General features: G+C 40.3%; 1 protein-coding gene across 6 annotated transcripts in view; it reads left to right on the forward strand.

Annotated features, from left to right (window-relative positions):
- Positions 1-20,341, forward strand: part of PRKCQ (protein kinase C theta) — a 168,897-nt gene that overhangs the window by 54,126 nt on the left and 94,430 nt on the right. For 5 of the 6 annotated variants that reach the window (XM_023734394.1, XM_004379707.2, XM_023734397.1 and 2 more), the window contains one exon: positions 16,581-16,707. In XM_023734394.1, the coding sequence (XP_023590162.1) occupies positions 16,581-16,707 (127 nt within the window). Of the gene's footprint in view, positions 1-16,580; positions 16,708-19,589; positions 19,689-20,341 lie in introns of those variants that run through there. The other variant, XM_023734395.1, reaches the window with a different exon arrangement.

Consider the following 20,341-nt stretch of genomic DNA (forward strand, 5'->3'; position numbering starts at 1 on the left):
CTAAGGAGCCCTGGTGGCACAGTGGTTAAGTGTTTGGCTGCTAACCAAAAGGCTGGCAGTTCAAATCCACCAGCCGCTCCTTGGAAACCCTATGGTGCAGTTCTACTCTGTCTTATAGGGTCGCTATGAGTCAGGATCTACTCAATGGCAATGGGTTGTAATGACAAATAGAAGGAGCCCTGGTGGTGCAATGTTTAAAGCCCTCGGCTGCTAACTGAAAGGTCAGTGGTCCAAACCCACATGTCATTCCTCAGGAGAAAGATGTGGCAGTTTGCTTCCATAAGGATTTATAGTCCTGGAAACCCAATGGGGCAGTTCTGCTCTCCCCTATAGGGTCGTTATGATTCAGAATCAACTTGATGGCAGGGGTTTGGTTTTCTGGTTTAATGACAAATAGAAACATAATTAGGTACTATCTTAAGCACTTAAGATAATTAAGCAAGTAAACAACATTGAGGTTGCTGAGAAAGCCTGTGCCTACAGCTATAATTTATCTTTTGTAATTAGGGAGTGGTAGAGCACAGATGGAAACAATATATAGGGAAATTGTCATACTTTCACTTCCTCTATAACTTAAGCTTAAAAAGCAGTTCCTTACAAGGAATAATTGACTAGTTTGAGTGGAGACACTTAACATGATAACAAAGAGTATGGACTTTGAAGTCCATCTGAACCAAGGCTGGAATCCAGGTACCATTACTTAATGGCTATGTGACCTTGAGCAAACTGCTTATGCTCTCAAGCCTCTGTTTTCTTATCTGTAAAATGGAGCTAAATACACCTACCACATAGGCTTGATGTGAAGGTTGAATGATAGGATCCATGTAAAGTTCTTTGCACAATTTGTGAATTGTAGGGAACCCAATAAGTAGCCCTTCTATTCTATGCTTGTGTTTGGAACAAATTAAGAGATGTATCAGGAGTCAGGGAGATTGAGATAAAAGTATCAACTCAGTTAGTAATAAAGTTTGGATTGGTGGATATAGGTGAAGTGTTGGTCAACCAAATAGGCTGGTTATTGTTAGTCACATTGCTGTAGACGATGCTGAACAATGCCAGGCCTCCCAGGACTGAGACAGATCCTGCCCTATGCTGCTTACCTCTCTGAAAGTCAGCATATCCTTCCAAAAAGAGAGGAGGGGCTGGCCTAGTCAGGTACAGTGTGGTATTCTGAAACTTACCAATTAGATCAGTCACTGCTCTTCCTTTGTGGGGAGCAAATAAGGGGTGGAGAGAAAGGTCAGGGGTATTAACACAGAGAAGTTCCTCTGTTCAAAAGCAAACACAAAGAGGTGAAATGTAAGCTTCTCACTAACAACAGCAATTAGTTAGTCCTCAGTAAGTGATACGGAGTCCCTAGGTGGCACTAACAGTTAAACACTGGACTACTAGCCAAAGATTAGCGGTTTGAACCCATCCAGAGGCCCCTCAGGGCACAGACCTGGGATCTGCTTCTGAGAGGTCCCAGACTTGAAAATCCTATGGAGCAGTTCTACTCTGTACACCTGGGGTAGCCATGAGTTGGAATCAACTTGATGGCCACTAACAACTGTAAATGATGGATATCATCATCATTTAGATTTTATCTCTTAATCAGCCTGCTCTTTTCTAATTCTGACTATTTTATGTCCCAGACTTTTCAAATATCTGGTCCCATTATTCCCAATAACTATCCAAGTGTCCAAGAAATTCCGCTATTTTGCTGCAGAAGTACAACGTTTACCTCTACGAAGCTTAAAAATTCAGGAACGACATCAACTCTGTGCTCCATATTTCAAAGTTAACATGTCTGAAATCAAACTCCTCATCTTCTACCCCCAAACCTGCTCCTCCCACAGTCTTCTCCAGTTTAGTCAACAGTGCTGGCATCCTACCATTTGCTCAGGCCCCAAATCTTGGGGTCTTCCTTGCTCCTGTCTTCCTCTCACACTTCCATTCAGTCCATCAGCACATCCATTAGCAGATATCCAGAATCCCAACACTCTTCACTGCTTCCACCGCTACCACCTTAGTCTCCACCACCACCTGCTCCCACTGGAAGAATGAAGTAGCCTCCCCTCCCCACCAGTAGTCTCCCTTCTGCCTTTGCCCTCCTCATAATCTTTTCTCAATACAGAGGTCAGAGTGATCCTGTGGAAATGTAAACAAGACAGTGAAGCTTCTCTGCACTCAAAACCCTCTTGAAGTATCTCACCTTTATTTAAAGTTCTTACGGTGGCCTAAAAACAGTCCCAGTGACCTCTCTGACATCATTTCTTTCTACTTTCCCCCTCGTTCACTCCAGCTCTGCCGCATTATCTCCTTCCTGTTTCTAGAAGATGCCAGGCAAGCTTCTACCTCAGACCTTCTTCGTATTTGCCATGTCCTCTGCCTGGACTGCTCACCCTTCGGCCCTCTGCATGGCTTCCTTATCTTCTTCTTCAGTTCGTCACTCAAAATCACTTCACAGAGACCTTCCTGATCAGTGAAACACTCCCACCCTCCCGTGCCCAGCACTCCCTACCTCCATTCTCTGCTTTTCTTCCTGGGACTTACCCTATCACCATCTGACATATTACATGTTCTATTCATTTGCCTTCCTACCTGTCTCCCTGCATTAGGATTCCTGCAGGGAGGATGGGTTTTTGTCTGTTTGGCTTACTGCAGCATCCTCGGCACCTAGATTATACCTGGTGCCTAGTAGCCCTGGTAGCACAGTGGTTAAGATCTTGGCAGCTAACCCAGATGTCAGCAGTTTGAATCCACGAGCTGCTCCACAGGAGGAAGATGTGGCAGTCTGCTTTGTAAAGTTTACAGCTTTGGAAACCCTATAGGGCAGTCCTACTCTGTCCTATTGGGTCACTATAAGTCAAAATTAACTTGACAGCGATTTTTTTTTTTTTAGTTTGTTTCTTTGTTCTAATAGGTGTTGAATGAATGAATGCATAGTCACTATAATCTTAGAAAATTAGGAAATAGATAAACACCAAACAGCCTGAGGAAGGAGAGAAACTATCCACAATTTAGATAATCATTTTTTAAATTACGGAACATTGTATAGCATTGTTTAAGTGTTTCACATATAGTAAGTCATTTAATCTGTGCAGTACATCTAGGATTTTTTAAAAACCATTTTAACTGTAGATAAAAGAATGGTGTTGAGTTTAGGTACTAGTATTTGTTCTTTTCATTTACAAACTATTCTGATAAGATTATGGTGGTGGTGGTGGTGGTGGTAACTATCCTTGATTTGGCCCTGACTCATGGGGACACATTCACAGGGGTTTCAGATCAGTCCATTGTGATCCATAGCGTTTTCATTGGCTGATTTCCAGAAGTAGAGCACCAGACCATTCTTCCTAGTCCATCTTAGTCTGGAAGTTCTGCTGAAACCTGTTCAGCATCTGTCATGGATTGAATTGTGTCCCCAGAAAACATGTGTCAACTAGACTAGTCCATGATTCCCAGTATTGTGTGATTATCCACCATTATGTCATCTGATGTGATTTTCCTATGCATTGTAAATTCTGCCTCTATGATGTTAATGAGATGGGGTTAGTGGCAGTTATGTTAATGAGCCAGTACTCTATCTGTAAGATTAGATTGTGTCTTAAGTCAGTCTCTTTTGAGATATAAAAGAGAGAAGCAAGCTGAGACACAGGGAGACCTCATACTACCAAGAAACAAGAGCCAAGAGAATAGCCCGTCCTTTGGACCCAGAGTCCCTGCACTGAGAAGCTCCTCAACTAGGGAAGGCTGATGACTAGGACCTCACGCCAGAACCAACAGAGAGAGAAAGCCTTCCCTTGAGCTGGCACCCTAAATTCGAACTTCTAGCTTCCTAGACTATGAGAGAATAAATTTCTCTTTGTTAAAGCCATTTACTTGTGGTATTTCTGTTATAGCAGCACTAGATGACTAAGACGGCATCATAGTAACACACAACTCTCCACTGACAGACAAGTAGTGGCTGTGCACGAGGTGCATTGGCTGGAAGTTGAACCTGGGTCTCGAACCTGGGTCTCCTGCAAGGAAGGCAGGAATTACCACTGAACCACCACTGCCCCCAATTAAACTGTAATCTAATGCTTTCTTAGCACTTAGAACTTTTATTTTTTACTTATTGAAAGGTTTATTTTTGACTTACTTAGTACAGTTTTTTTTAAATCAATATTGTACTTACACATATTTTTAAAATATAGCAAAAGCATATGATAAGGTTATTCCTAAAATGTTTTCTTCACACTCAAAGTTCCAACTCTTCCATATCAGTTTTTGACTCAGAGTCATGGATGTCTGGTGTTTTTCCGTACAACATGGTCGTCTGTGCCATCAAGAGCATTGTAATTCTTAAAGAAGCTTAGATATCAAGTTGCACTTTTTTTATTGTTGTAAATATATATATAACACAACATTTGCCAATTGAACGTTTTTCACATTTACCAGTGATACCAGTTACATTAGTCGTGATGAAAGCTGCACATTTTGATGTCAACACACAAGCACTGAAGGTTATATCACAACTGCTTCTGGTGATTGTAGGATCCATGACCAAAAAAATCATTTACAACTTAAGACAGGTTAAATATAGAGTGTGTTTCCCAGCATTATTATTCCACCCTTATCTTTAAGATCTCTAGGAACCCAGGTGGCACAGTGGTTAAGCGTTTGGCTGCTAACCAAAATGTCAGCAGTGCAAACCTACCAGCTGCTCAACAGGATAAAGATGTGGCAATCTGCTTCTCTAAACATTTACAGCCTTGGAAACCCTGTGGGGCAGTTCTACTTTGTTCTGTAGGGTCGCTATGAGTTGGAATCAGCTTGATGGCAGTGGGTTTTTTTTTTTTTTTTCCTTTCAGATTTGCAATTGCTGCTGTAATTGTAGGGCTCCAAATATAGAGGTAGTAGTATCTACAAAAAGTCAGCAGAATCTCCTCCCCCACACCCCCGTGAGGGGGGTGGCTATGATGGAAGACATGGGACAGGTATATCAATTTAAAAATTCAGTACTTAGCAGCTGTGTCACTGTTCTTGGTGAGGGAGGTTCAAAGATAAATAAGACTTGATACCTGCCTTCAAGGCTTACAGAAAAAGAGCAATGAGATTCCGTTAATCTTAAAAATATACAAACGTAAAAGATGCTTCAAAGACAGAAGGATGTATTTACACCAATGACCAAAAAAAAAGAAAAAAGTAGCTCCTAAGGCTGCTTATGTACAACCAAACACTTCATGGGATTTTGTTTCTTGATTTGGAGGTTTAGGATCGTGGTTTCATGGGACATCCCAGTTGTTTGGCCTAATACCGTGGTTAGTGCTTCTGTTCTACCTCCTAGTTTGTTGTGTAGTGCCTGCAGTCTTAAAACCTTGTAAGCCGCCATCCAAGGTACAACAGTTGGTCTCTATTCTCCTGGAGCAACAGAGTAAGAAGGAGAGTCAGGAACAGGGGGAGGAAATGGAATGTGTGGCTAATTGCCTCCATGAACAACTGCCTACTTTGCCATGAGACCAGAAGAACTGGATGGTGTCTGGCTACCATTACTGAACATTTTAATCAAAGATTCTATAGAAGAACCCTGATCAAAAAGGGAAAAATGCAGAACAGAATTTCAAATTCTCATGGAATCCAGAATTTCTGGAGCCGTAGAGGTTGGATGAACCCCTGGAAATGTTGCCCTGAGATCATCTTTGAACTTAAACCAAAATATCCTGTGAAGTCTTCTTAAAACCAACACTAGTTTACCTTAACTAGTAAAGAATGCCTGCCTTGAATGTTATGCTATTTTAAGAACTATCTATATGGTATCAAAGTGACAACAGAAACTCTGAAAGATCAGATAGGGACCTTAGAGGGCAGTGAGTTTATCTTAATGGAGGAGGAACAACTCAGAAAAGGAAGGTGAGAATGGTTGCAGAACTTGAAGAATGTAATCAATGTCACTGAATTGTACATGTAGAAATGGTTGACTTAGTGTATGTTCTGCTGTGTATATTCTCAACAACAATAAAAACAAAATAAAATAAATTATTAATAAAAAGTATTATAAAAAGAATATGAATATAAAAGTAAATAATAACTGTACTTGCCCTGTATCAGGCACTGGCAAATTACAGTCCACTGTCCATTTTTCTAAATACTCTAAGTAAAGTTTTATTGGAACACAGTCTAAAAGGAAATGGAGGTGTCACCTTCACTTTCAGTTCAGGGACCACGCAGATAGTGCTAAATCACTCAGAGAGGGTTGAGCAATTAGGAGCAGTATGCTGGAGGTCCTGCTTGGAATCAGATGACTGACGCTTTGTGTGGTCACTGGAAGGCACTTGGGTGCATCTAATTTTAAACAACTATGAGTGCAAGGGCCATGTGCCCTAATAATTTTAAGACAGCTGTGCAAGCATTAGCCTGGGACTAGTAGACAGTATTAGAGAAGGAAAGAAAAGAATTAGCCAGGGATGATGGGAGCTGTTAGTGTAAAAACCCTCCAGAGAAAGGTCGCAGACAGGCACCAGGGGGCAAATAAAACCCTCTCAGCTCTCAAGGCCCATTGTTTATTAGTTTCAGAGAATTCTTTCAGACACGTGGAAGTGCCGAAAGGAAAATTGTTTGACAGCACACAAAAACAGTGGGGTGATAATAGATCCTACAGAGACTAGGTAATGTAGCACAAACTGAGGAAAGCCAAGCCTATGGATCATTATGGTCTACAATGACTGCATAAGCAAAGAGGCAGAGAAGACATTTTCACATTTACAGCTAGCATCAAAGTTCACTCATTTTTTAGTTCATTCATTCATCCAATTATTCAACAAATGTGTATGTATATTTTTAACCTTGTAGGCAACTAAATTCTGAAGTTTTTTTTTTTTAACAATATTTTGTTTTTTAAAAAAAAACAAAAACCAAACCCGTTGCCATCAAGTCCATTCCAACTCATAGCCACCCTATAGGACAGAGTAGAATCGCCCCATAGGATTTCCAAGGAGCAGCTGGTTCGCAGCCGAGCTGTTAACCACTATGCTGCCAGGGCTCCATTTTATTTATAGTTGAAATAAAAAACGTACTTATGAATTAGAAGGAAAACTGTAATTATGGTTAGATATGCATCCTTGTGAGATCATGGCTTCCTGAATGTTAAGGGCATAATTTCAAATGACAAATTTAATTTAAACATAATTTTTACATCCCTCTTTGTCCGTAGTTTTGTTTTGTTTTCCATTTAGAGTTGAACAGAATCACAATTTTATTTCTTTTTTCCCTATCCCCCTTTTCCGCCAACCACTGGTATTCACTAATTACTTTTGTCCCGTTGCATTTACCAGTTCTAGATATTTCCTGTAAGTAGGATAATACAATATTTGTCCTTTCGTGACTGACTTTTTCATTCAGCATAATGTTTTCGAGGTTTATCCATGTTGTAGCATAGGTCAGGACTTCATTTCTCCTATTGGCTGACAAATACTCCTTTGTATTCAACAAATATATGTTGAATGCTGACTCAATAAAAGCCACTAAATTTTGGGGTAGATTGTTCACAAATCCCTATTTGGCTAAATATACAAATCCTTATAAGAAAGGAACAAATTATACCTTTTTATTATTTTATTGTGAAAAAGAGTGGGAAGAATGATTATATCCAGTGGGGAAGCAGGAAAGAATTTCTGAATGAGGCAGTTATGTAAGTGAGGTCCTTGAAGGATGATGATAATTTTGAACAATGGCCATTATTCATGGGTGGAGATGGATAGAGCATTCCAAACAAAAGAAATGGCGTAAATAGAGCCATAGTGATGTGTACTCAGCAGAGAAGTCCAGATTGGCTGGGACCTCTGCTAAGAGTCATGTGCGGTACTATGGTGAAGGCAAGTTGAAGCCAACACATGGAGGCTTTTAAATAATAGGTAAAGAAGTTATGATTTAATTCAACAAGGCTTGGTACAGTGTTTTCAAGTATTTGTCTAGTTTGATCAGATCTGTGCTTAATGGGACTACCTATTCAAAATATTTCAAGGGTCATCCAGGTGCTTTATTTTCTAGATGTCAGTATTTGTTTAATTTCTGCACTACTGATTATTTTGGGGAGGTGTTGTTAACGTTTGCAGGTAGGAGGACACTACCAGCTCTGTCAGCACACCCCCTCATTACTAGTTCTACCAGATGGGCTGATGTTAAGTTTGTGTTTCTTTTGCCATCCCAGCCCATATTGTCGGGGTTATTTTTAAATATTATCTTCAGTTCATATTTGTTACTTTAATTCATTTCTGAGACCATATTTGTGGGTGAGAGGCTAATATTTAATCTGACATTCTTATACTACTTTGTAGAAGTCTTAGCAACACGGGAATACACTTTCACTGCGCACATTGCAAGGCAAGTTATTTTAATTATAGGTTATTTTCTGCAGCACTAGATTATTTTATCCAACAGTCACTTTTACCTAAGAAACCTTTCTACCTTCTAAAGAAATGTAAAAGCAATAGATGCAATATAATTTGCATAATTTGCCCAATTGGTGTTTAATGTCCCAAATTTTGGCTGAACAGATGCATTTGGAAACCATTGAATGCCTTTTTTTCCCCCATCCCAAAGTTTGCTATTGATTCGGTTGTGTTCTCTCTTCTCTATGTCAGCGGTTTTGATATAGTGATGACTGTTGTTTTATTTCTGTGAGGCACCCCCTGTCATTGAGACTTCTCCAGCTGAGTTACAGCAGTACAAATGGTGTCCAAATAAACAGCATACTCATTTATATTTCGTTTGCTACAGAGGAAGGAATTCTTACTGTTTTTCAGTTGATGAGAGTATATAGCACTTCCGCTGCTTTCTGTTTCTGTAGACTTTTTCTCCACCAGGTTCTATTATGTAGTGACAATCCTTAATATCACTATCAAAGTGTTTGGTGGGTTTGAGTTGTAATAGGTGAATCAGTCTAATAGATGAGTCAGTGCCCAATGAGTCAGACCTGTGTTCTTGGTTCAGTACTTACTAGTGTGTGTGACCTTAAACACACTGCTGAGCAATTTTGTTGTTGTTGTTAGGTGCCGTTGAGTTGGTTCCAACTCACAGTGACCCTACGTACAACAGAACGAAACACTGCTGGGTCCTGCGCCATCCTCGCGGTCATTGCTATGTTTGAGCCCATTGTTGCAGCCGCTGTGTAAATTATACTTGATCATTTACCTGCATCATAGCTTCATGCTGAAGACAAATGTGAATACACTTAAGCGTGTAAACATTGAGCTTGTAGAAGTAACGATTCTTTATAGATTTAAAGTACAGAAGATTGGGTAGACATACCTGATAATCCATCATAGTAAGTGCCAGAACCAAGGTGACTGTATTAGAGGGTAGTAAGTGCTATATGGGAGATAGATGTAGGGTTTCATGGGAGCTCAGCAGCAGAGCACAGAATACAAAGGCACATAATTCAGCCCAGATGTGCTCCTAAAAGACCATTTCTACTCTCCTCCTATCCTTTTTGATAACAAACCAATAAAGTCAAAAAAGTTCATTAGAAAATGTGTCAGAGTAGTAATAAGAATAATAACTAACATTTATTGAGAGAGTGTCTTTGTCAGTCCTGTTCTTAGCACCTTACATGTATTTGCCCATTTAATCCTCACAGCCTTTTGAGACGGGTAGTAGTGTCACCATTTCTCAAATGTGAAAACAAGGCTTAGAGAAGCTAAATAACTCCAGCAGTTGAGCACCTCATGTCATCAGTCCCCTGCTTATAATGAGGGCTAGGACCTTTCCTTCGCTATTGAGTTCCTCCATAACCGTCTGTCACTTAATTTCTCCCAGTGGCTCAGAGGGAAAAGACCTGGAGATCTGCTCCCATAAAGATTACAACCTAGAAATCCCCTATAGGGCAGTTCTGTTCTGTCACATGGGGTTGTTCTGAGTCGAAATCAACTTGATGGCACCCAACAACAACAACAGACCCTTGCAGGTAAAAGAAATTTATGAAGATTAAGAGATTCTGTGAAATGTCACTTTGGGAAATTAATTCCAGGAGCAAACATGCTTTGAGTATCTAGTGATAATAGAGAAAATCCTTAATCACGGCTGGGGACTAGGACAGTAAGCCACTACATGCCCTCAGTCTGAGGGGTTTCTTCTAGATATATTGCAGAGGGGACCAGAGCAACTTGTGTACTTTGAGTCACAGCCCCTCTTCTGAATATGTGTGGTATCTCGAGGATTAAGTAGGAGAAATCTTGGTAGGGCCCTACTGTTATTGTTGTTGCTGGGTGCCGTTGAGTGTATTTCCGACTCATGGTGACCCCATGTGATAGAGTAGAACTGCCCCATAGGGTATCCTAGGCTGTAATCTTTACAGAAGCAGATTGCGGGTCTTTTCTTCCTCGGAGTGGCTGGGTGGATTTGAACTGCCAACCTTTTGGTTAGCAGCTGAGCACTTAACTCTTGTGCCACCCAGGAGAGGGGAGCTACTGAGTCCCCCAAATTTGAGGAGTGAGAGCTGGAGAAAAGGCAGAGAGTGGGAGTCACAGGATTTAGTCCATCAGACTTCAGAAGTTGCAGTGGCACAGCAAATAAATATGGCAGGTGCTCTCTGGCAGTGTACCCAGGGAGCCACAGGGTCTGGAGGGCTGAGTAAATTCCACCGAGATGTACCGGAGGGAGGGTGATGGAGGTGGAAGGAAGAAAGGCTTCAAAGAGGAGGTCCTGGCTGGTGGGCAGGAACTTAAAAGGTGAAGAAGTGGGATGGGGAGGGGAGGAAGGCATTCCAGGGAGAGGGAGCAGTGTTACTTAATGTTTAGAGCTATGAGACAGCATGATGAGTTGGAGAAACAGCATTCGTTCTGCATGGTCCCAAGAAAGATCATTCGGACTGCAGTATAGAGATTTGACTGGAATGAGAGGTCATCGTTGGAGACAGAGAAATAGGGTAAGCTGCTGCAGTGGGTTAAATGAGACAGTGCAGAGTTGAATTATGGCAATAATGAAGGAGAAGGAGGTAGGAAAGGAAATAAAACAAATTGATTGTGGGGCATGAGGGGAAGTCCAAGTAGAGGCTAAGCTGAGAGCCAAGGTACCAGTCACTGAGCCCACCAAGTAGAAGAGGGAGCAAATTTGAAAGGAAGGAGAGTGAATTCTGTCTGGGGCCTGTAAATGGAGGGTGCTTTGGAAATGTCCAAGAGAAAGCTGAATGTGTGAGTTAGAGCTCAGGTGAGGGGTCTGGAAGGAACTGGCCTCTGCCCTGTCAGGACCAGCCTGACTAGTGAGTCTTCTTATGCACACGCTTCTTTGCTAAGTAGGAGGCTCCCATGAATGGAAAGGAAAGGTGAGATTGTATGAAGTTTACAATCCACTGAGAGACTGGGGAGGACAGAGTCACAAGCTTAGTCCTGATACATGCTATTCCAGCTCGTGCATTTCTGTACACAAGTGATTCTCCTTTCTGTTTTAGCACTCAAGGGAATCCCCTGTCTCTCTTACTATCAGATCTGAGCTCAAAATGCTAGCCCACAAAAATCTTGTATGTTAATGTCATCCTTGTGGGTAAAAAGCATTTATTAAACATCTTCTTGGTCCTTTATTCAGTCAGTCTGTCTGTCTGTCTCTCTCTCTCTGTCTCGCACGCAAAATATATATATGTATAGTGTGCGCTCTGCCCTGTAGGGTCACTCGGAGCTGGAATCACTAGACGGCAAAGGGTTTGGTTTTTGGGTTTTGGTGTGTGTTTTTATTGAAAATGATTGTGGGAATTTATACTCCCAACAGCGTTGTATAGTAGTGTGTTTTTCACGGTGTCCTTCCCAGGCTTAGGTAAGAGCATTTCAAAAATATTTGCTAATTTCACAGGTTAAAAAAAATTATTGTGTTTTATTTTAAATATTTAATTATTTTTATTATTATAGTTTAAAATTTAAACTTTAAATTGAGAGTTGAATATTAATTAATCCTAGAAAAAAATGCATGATTAGTTTCTACTGTTACTTTTTCTCAACTGTTTTCACCTAAATGCAAATTTTCAAAACAGCTTAAATACCGCAGAGTTAAAGCTGGGGTGGGGTTGGGGGTGTGTTTGTTTTTGGTTTGTTTTTTTTTTTTAAGGCTCTGACGCTTTCCTTTTAGTAAATGGAGCTAGTCCTGATTACTTTAATATTTTAGTTTAATCTTATATTAAATGAATTCCCATTTTTCTAATATATATTTTTTGTATTTTATCTTTATAATCTCTGAAATGACAATCCATGCCTTGAAATGCCAGTGGGATATATTTAGTTTTTTATTTGGGTTTTTAAATTATCATATCAAAAGTAAAATTGACTTTTGTTTTTGGTGTACAATTCTGTGAATTTGAATACAAGTCTCGTTTTGAGTTCAGTCAGGCATCTCCCACAAAAACTCGCTCATGCTATCCCTTTATGGTCATACTCTCCCCCCACCCAGCCGCTGGTAACCATGGATGTGTTCTCCATCACTATAGTTTTATCTTTTCAAGAATGTCATATAAATGGAATTAGACAGTTGCTTGGCTTATTTTGCATTTCTGGAATTTCTCCCAAGACTGAACATTTTCCCACACAATTAGTTGCAGTTGTGAATTTTATATTTCGAATAGTTTATATCACTGCCACTTACTTGCTGGGGTCTTAGATGGTGTTTTTCTTACAGATTTGTATAAGCTTATTATGTAATAATAACATGAGCACATTGTCTGTTGCATTTGCCACAGATATTTCCCCTGTTAGGTCTTCACTGTTTAAGTTTAATTATTTGCTTTTAATGTATAAGGTCTTACACATAGTAATATCATTTGATCTTATAATATTCTAGTATTCTAATAATCTAGTCTGATGCAATATTTCTAAATATAAAAATTTGAGGAAAAAATATTCATCACAGCATTATATCTACCAAAAAAAAAAAAAAAACGCAAACCCATTGTCATCAAGTCGATTCCAACTCTTAATGATCCTATAGGACAGGGTAGAACAGCCCCATCCGGCTTCCAACGAGCGGCTGGTGGATTCAAACCGCTGACCTGCCTACCTTTTGGTTAGCAGCCGAGCTCTTAACCACTGCACCACCAGGGCTTCTCATTGTATCTAGCGTGGAAAATTGGAAACAGTTTAAATGTGTTAACTGTAAGACTTTAGTAAAGCAGCTCTGAGAGCTGCCCCTCAGTAGAATATTATGCAAGAATCAAGGATGCTTATAGAGGTAACATAATACCTTGGAAAATGTTTATTCTAAAATGTTACATTAAAAAGCCAAATATAATCCCATACACACAGTGTGATGGTAAAACAAAAATCAAACACAAAACCTCCTCATTAAATAAGACTAGAGAAAATACATCAAAATGGTAATAGTGATTTTCTTTTATTGGTGGAACTGTGGAGAGATTTTTATTTTCTACTAATTTCGTGTGATTTCTTCATTCTTCATAATGATCATCTATTACTAGTACAGGAGGGAAAGGGATTCCAAGCCGTTTGGGAGTAAAATGCTACCTTCTGCCTTAAAAATGTACCACTGAGCTTGAGACTTTATTGAAGCATGTGTGAAGTTAGTCAAACGAATACCGGCTCTGTCTTCTAGGGTGTCAAAATGTGTTTCAGATCATATCACTGTGACTAGACCTTTAGAAGAGGAGCCCTGGTGGTATAGCGGTTAAGCGTTCAGCTGCTAACAAAAAGATTGTTGGTTCGAACCCACCAGCCTCTCCGTGGGAGAAAAGATCTGGTGATCTGCTCCAGTAAAGATTAAAAAACCAAACTCATTGCCATGGAGGACAGAGCAGAGCTGTGCCATAGGGTTTCCGAGGCTGTAATCTTCATGGAAGCAGACTGCCACGTCTTTCTCCTATGGAGCAGCTAGTGGGTTCAAACTGCTGACCTTTCAGTTAGTAGCCCAGCACGTAATCACTGATCCACCACAGTCCCTTCCCTAAAGACAATGGCCTAGGAAACCCTATGGGGCAGTTCTACTCTGTCATATAGGGTTGCCGTGAGTCGGAATGGACTCGAGGGCACACAACAGACATTCGGAAGGAGAGACAGTGACTAGACTGTCAAACAAATCATGGGTAAATTATCAGAATGCTTGGAGAGGGGGAGGTAATAGGGCAAGTGAATCTGGTGAAATGGCAAGTAAGCATCTGGTTGCTTATTAAATAGGAAATTAGTCAATGTCTAAGCAAGATCTTTGGGAGGAAGAAAGGTTTCACTGCAACGCTCTCAAATACTTTAATAAAAACTCAGGTAACCCTAGAGTTTTCTATCTATTCCTAGGACAGATTTTCCCAGGTCCATGTTGAGCTGCTGCTGCCTGATTAGGAGTCCAGCCTGGAATAGCAAAGGAACTGTTACTTAAGGTCAGAGTAGTTGTAACTCAGACTTTATGAGTCAATGATCCCTCAGCACTTAAATCAGATTTAATTACTTACCTTTATTTGTATTAAGGAAATCTTCAAATAAATAAAGTCTGTACATAGTAAATACTCCCACAAATGGGGATCATTCTCGGTGCTTTTTCCTGTTTAGTGGAGAAATTGAGATTTGACTGAAAGACCTGTGTGACTCAGGAGAGAGGGGACTGTCAAAGATGTTTTCTCGGGAGTACTTTCAGCAATTAACCTGAATCCTGCCCAAGAATTGTAAGTCCAGAGGGTGAAAAACCAGTACCAGTTGCTGTTGAGTCAACTCCGATTCATGGCAACCCCACGTGTGTCAGTGTAGAACTGTGCTCCATAGAGATTTCAGTGGGTAACTTTGCAGAAATAGATCACCAGGCCTTTCTTCTGAGTGTCTCTAGGTGGACTTGAACTTTCAACTTTTTGGTTAGTAGCTGAGTGCGTTAACCATTTGCGCCACACAGAGACTCCTTCAGAGGGTGAAGGGAGCCCCTGAAGACAAATCTGGAAGTCGTCTCTATGCTAATTCAACAGTGTGACATACACAAAATGTATTTCAGAGACAAAGAACGTGAACACCCAACAAATCATGATGTTTACATCACCATCTCCTTTAGTTAAACCTTCCAAACTCGGGAGGCAATAAAGTCTTTTTTAATATCCATGAAATTAACTGCACCTGTCAAGAGCTATAATTTGTCTCTCTGTAGGTTCAAAAACGACCCAAAGAGTGCTGGCAGTACAGAAGGCTAGGGATCTCTCATGGCTCTGCTGGATTCGGTATTACAGGCTCGAGATTTCCATTTATGGGTTTCTGTTACCCTGAGTAGAAATCCATGGGTGGTGCAGATGGTTACTTGCAGCTACTAACTGACTGAAAGGTTTGAGTTTCAAGTCCATCCAGAGGTGCCTCGAAAGAAAGGCCTGGCAATCTGCTTCCAAAAGTTTGCTGCCTTGAAAACTCTGTGGAACACAGATCCACTCTGCACACATGGGGCTCTCATAAGTCGGAATCTACTTGATAGCAACTGGTTTTGTTTTTGTGGCTTATTATTCTGAATAGTTTTATTTACACAAAGGTGGAAAAGACAGCTAATGCTTTGCTGTAGTTATCTTTGGTTTACATAAGAAAGTTTGGGAAAACTCATAAGGAAGAAATAGTTCAAGAAGAAAACGAAGCAAGGGAGCAACTTTTCAATGAATATCAGATAATAGTTACAAAATAATGGAACCTCATGGAAAAGTGGGTAAAAAGAAAAAGTGGTTAGTTTAGGCAAGTGGCCAAAGCAAACGAAGGAAAGGAAAGACTGATGAAGAATCAGACTAAATCAGTTGCCATGGAATAAATTCTGATTCATGGTGACCCCATGTGTTTCAGAGTAGGGTTTTCAGTAGTCACCAGGCCTTTCTTCTGAGGCATCTCTGGCTAGGATTTGAAACATCAACCTTTTGGTTAGTAGCTGAGCACTTCACCATTTGTGCCACTGTTCGGACTCCTGGAATTTTTAGCCAACACTGATAATTTTCACCTTCATCTCTTGGGAAACAATTATTAGTCACCTGGCATTTATGGAGTACTTTCGTTTATCCTTAAATGATAAGTGCTATTTTACGGTGGTCATTGATTTACTGTTTAAAGGCTTATGTGTTTTAATATATAAATGACTGTGAAGAAAGCAGACCTGTTTTGAAAATATCTAAATAAGGATCAGCTGCTAAATGCCTAGAGCCAATTCCATTACACACATAAATAGACCATGCAAGAATTTTGTGGTGTCGTGTTTAACTGGTGTGACTAAAATAGGCTCACCCATCCTAAACTCATTTTCTGATTACCGTGTGCTGTTTCCTGAGCACCTACTGGAGCAACAGAAGAAATAAAAATATGTGTTGGGAAACATTTGCCTCACTCTGCAACTATTCAATCTAATTCCATTAGTTAAGAGTGGAATTAACTTTTTAGTTAGTCCTCACTAATGAGCTTGAATATAGACCTCCAGAAAACCTCTTTTCTCAGCAAGAAGGTCTGTGGTTTCGGGTGAGTCCAACCATGTGCTTTGTAGAAGGGGAAGTAAAAGCATTTGTTCGGATGGATAATTGAACCATTTGAAGCTCTGGCTGTTGGTGATAAAGCACTGGTTATGTGGGGAGGGGACAGCAAAAATAACATATCCTATAGCCCCCAAACAGCATTTGTCTTTTTCTCATTTTTCAGGGAGCAGCCATGTCACCATTTCTTCGAATTGGTTTGTCCAACTTTGACTGTGGGTCCTGTCAGCCATGTCAGGGAGAAACTGTTAACCCTTACTGTGCTGTACTTGTCAAGGAATATGTTGAATCAGGTAAGCTTGTGTGGATATTCGAGATGGGGGAGGAGTTAGTTCCTATGAACTAGGAAGCAAGGCCAGCAGTGATCTTCCAGGACCTTCAAGGCCATCTGATTCAGCCTAATTTCATTATTCAGGAAACTGGTGCCCAGAGAAGCCAAGTACTTCCAGGGCAGGTTGGTTTAGTGGTAGTCGCTGAACCAGAACCACGTTTCCTGCCTCGTGACTCACCAGTCATTCTTTTTCACTGTATGTTTTCCCCACATAAACAAAGGAAAGGAAAAAGTTGGGCTGAGCAAATTATGTGAGCAGTTAATGGGAGGAAAAAAAAAATCTACTAATGAGCTGAAGTAGAACATGTGACCTATATTGTCAAGCCTGGTGATTTAAAATGATTATAGGTTGATTAAGTCTGCAGAACTTTAGAATCAACTCTAAAGATGGCTTGCTGCTTCTTTGGCTAAGCTTAGATGAATATTATAAAGAATATATAATAGCCATTAGAAACCACATTTCAGAAAACTGCATTTTTGCATTTACTACTGAGACCCTGAATGAATGAAAGAATAGCCATGTTTTGCCAAATGTATATATTTAGGGCGGTATATGTTGAGGGAGAAAAGTGTGACAGCCATCCAAGATTCCTTGTGTGGGTTTAGAAAATTCAGTTAAAATAATCCTGTTGTGTCAGAAATCTCTCCATGGTAATTTGGACTGGCTTCCATTCTCTTTGATCCATCCCCCTGCATTTTAAGAATCATATGGACTTTCCAAAGAAAGATAGAAGAATGTTTATATCCCAAGACTTTCCCAACTTCACTGCCTTTCCCCGTTTCCCTATATAGGTTTGTTATTTTAGCAGATACATTTTTTTTTTTTTTTGGTAAATATATATGAAACAAAACATTTGCCATTTCAACAACCTCTACGTGTGCAGTTGAGTGACATCAATTATGTTCATTATGTTGTTCATCCATCACCTTTATCCATTCCCAAATTATACCATCACCCTTAACAGAAGATCATTGCCCCCTAAGCAATGATTTCTGCCTTTCCCCCCTCTCCTGCCCGCCTTTGATAACAACTAATAAACGTTGATCCCTACACATTTGCCTATTGTAGCTATTTCATGTAAGTGGGATCGTACCATAGTTTTCCTTTTGTGACTGACATTTCACTCAGCATAATGTTTTCAAGGTCCATGCAGGTTGTAGCATGTATCAAGACTTCCTTTCTCTTTATTTCTCAGTTACTTTAGCAGATACTTTGTTGAGAACTGGGATTAGCACTGATGCAGGTTTGGAGTAACTACAGAAGCTGTCATAGTTCCTTTATACAAAAAGTATTCACAGAGTGCCTGTGGAGCCCTGGTAGCCCACGGGTTAAGAGCTTAGGCTGCTAACCCAAAGGTCAGCAGTTTGAATCCACCAGCTATTCCTTGGAAACCCTATGGGCAGTTCTGCTCTGTCCTATAGGTTCACTATGAGTTGGAATTAACTCCATGGCAATGGGCTTTTTGGTTTTTATTGAGAAGCTGCTGGGGCTAGAGGAGAGGGAAAAGGAAAAAGAAAAACAGAAAAAGTCTCTTCCCCTTAGAGCTTATATTCTAGCAGAAGAAGATAAGCAAGAAACAAAAATATAGTAAGTGCTGTGAAGTAAAACAAAGTAGAATAAAGGGGAGAGAGGAGGATTAGGGTCGGAGCAAATGTGTGTTATTTTATATTGAAACACACACACACACAGTTACCATCAAGTCGATTCCAACTCACATTGACCCTACAGAGGGTTTGCGTGGTTATGAGCTTTTGAAAACAGATCTCCAGGCCTTTCTTCCAAGGTGCTTCTGGGTGGACTTAAACCTCCAACTTTTTGGTTAGCAGCTGAGTGCTTAATCATTTGCACCACCCAGAGACTCTTGTTATTTTGTATAGTGTAGTCCTAAAAAGGACTCTGCATACCCAGGGGGATCTTAACTCAGTATTTGAGAACCTCCGGCTAGATCTTTACAGGTCAGAACTTCTGGGGTTCAGAATCCTACTATGTTTACCTTTTTTCCCCTTGAAAGACTTTTTGCTCCATGGATGACTTCACCTTTCTAGATACGCTGAGTGCATCAAAGCTGAGGAATCGCCTTGACTTCCCTTCTGCCCAGATTTCTCTCCTGTTTAGTTCGAAGTGAGAATGCCACTTGTTCCCAATCTCAGACCTTTCAAATGTCACAGAAATCTTTGAAGTGTAAAATGTCTGAATTTTTCAAAGCTGCTTTGACTTAATAGGCCTCCTGGATCCAGTTCTCTTTACAACCACAAGTCTCACTGACATTTGCCTCCTGAGAGCCATTTTTTTTTTTTGTGGGGCGGGGGGGTCTTGTGTTTGAGCTTGGTCTAATCAGCCGTGTGGATCAAGAGACCTTGTTAGAAAAGAAGAAAACTTTGTTTTTCCAAAAGGTTAGCCTGTGGAGTTCTGAGAGGTTTGGAGACTTTTGTTTTTTAGTTTTGTTCTGAAAAGAAATCACTCCAAACATTGTAATTCAAGTATTACTTCCTTAGAATTTAAACACATTTCAGTCTTTGGAGTGTGAGGTTGTTTTCCATGATGAGTCAACAAACAGAACATAGTACCATCAATCTGAGATTCTTTGAAGATGGCAAAACTCACTGTAGATAGTCAGAATCCTGAGTTCTGGTCTTTTTAGGTAATTACAAACCTAATAAATGAAAGGGTAAAAAAAAATGCCTTGAGGTAGGGATTTTTAATCTTTGACTGGGGCATGGTGGTTATGTGGTAAAAGGAGTTATGAAAAGGAGAAACGGCAAGTCTGAGGAAATAAAATATTATTCGTTGTTGTTGTTAGATGCTGTTAAGTCGGTTCCCACCCATAGCAACCCTATGTACAACAGAACCAGACGCTGCCGGGCCCTGCACCGTCCTCACAATCATTGCTATGTTTGAGCCCATTGTGGTAGCTGCTGTGCCAGTCCAGAAATGTTATTACGGTAATTATTTTAGGTCATTTTTTCTTTGGCTATGAAAAATTGTTATTGATTTATAATTGTTAAAGTAATATTGCCATCAGTTTTTAAAAAGCCCAACCTCTGATCAGATTTTTTTTTTACCAAACCATAAAAACCCTTCGCTTCCTATTCCCTCCTTAACCATGTCATGTAGCTTAAAAAAACCCACTGCCGATGAGTCAATTCCAACTCATAGCGACCCTATAGGACAGAGTAGAACTGCCCCATAGGGTTTCCAGGCTGTAAATCTTTATGGAAGCAGAATGCCACATCTTTCTCCCACGGTCATATAGGTTACACCTCTAGTATTCAAGACTACCTAAAATTTGAAGTTTCAACTTTTTCAACTCCTTGTATACCCCCAAAATAAATATGAATTTAACAAATGCAAACTGCCTATTCTGTTTTAGCTTTTCGCAAGGCAGGGGATGGGGGCGTGGCAAGGGAAAGGGCAAGTGTCTCCGTGCTATCAGGAGTGAAACCAAAAAACCAGTTACCATCAAGTTAGCTCCGACTTACGGCAACCCCATGTGTGTCAGAAAAGAACTGTGCTCCATAGGGTTTCCAGTGGCTGATTTTTCAGAAGTAGATCACCAGGCCTTTCTTCCAAGGTACCTCTGTGTGGACTCCAACCT

This window comes from Trichechus manatus, unplaced genomic scaffold (assembly GCF_000243295.1).
Source record: "Trichechus manatus latirostris isolate Lorelei unplaced genomic scaffold, TriManLat1.0 scaffold00067, whole genome shotgun sequence".
In the NCBI taxonomy this organism is placed as follows: Eukaryota; Metazoa; Chordata; class Mammalia; order Sirenia; family Trichechidae; genus Trichechus; species Trichechus manatus.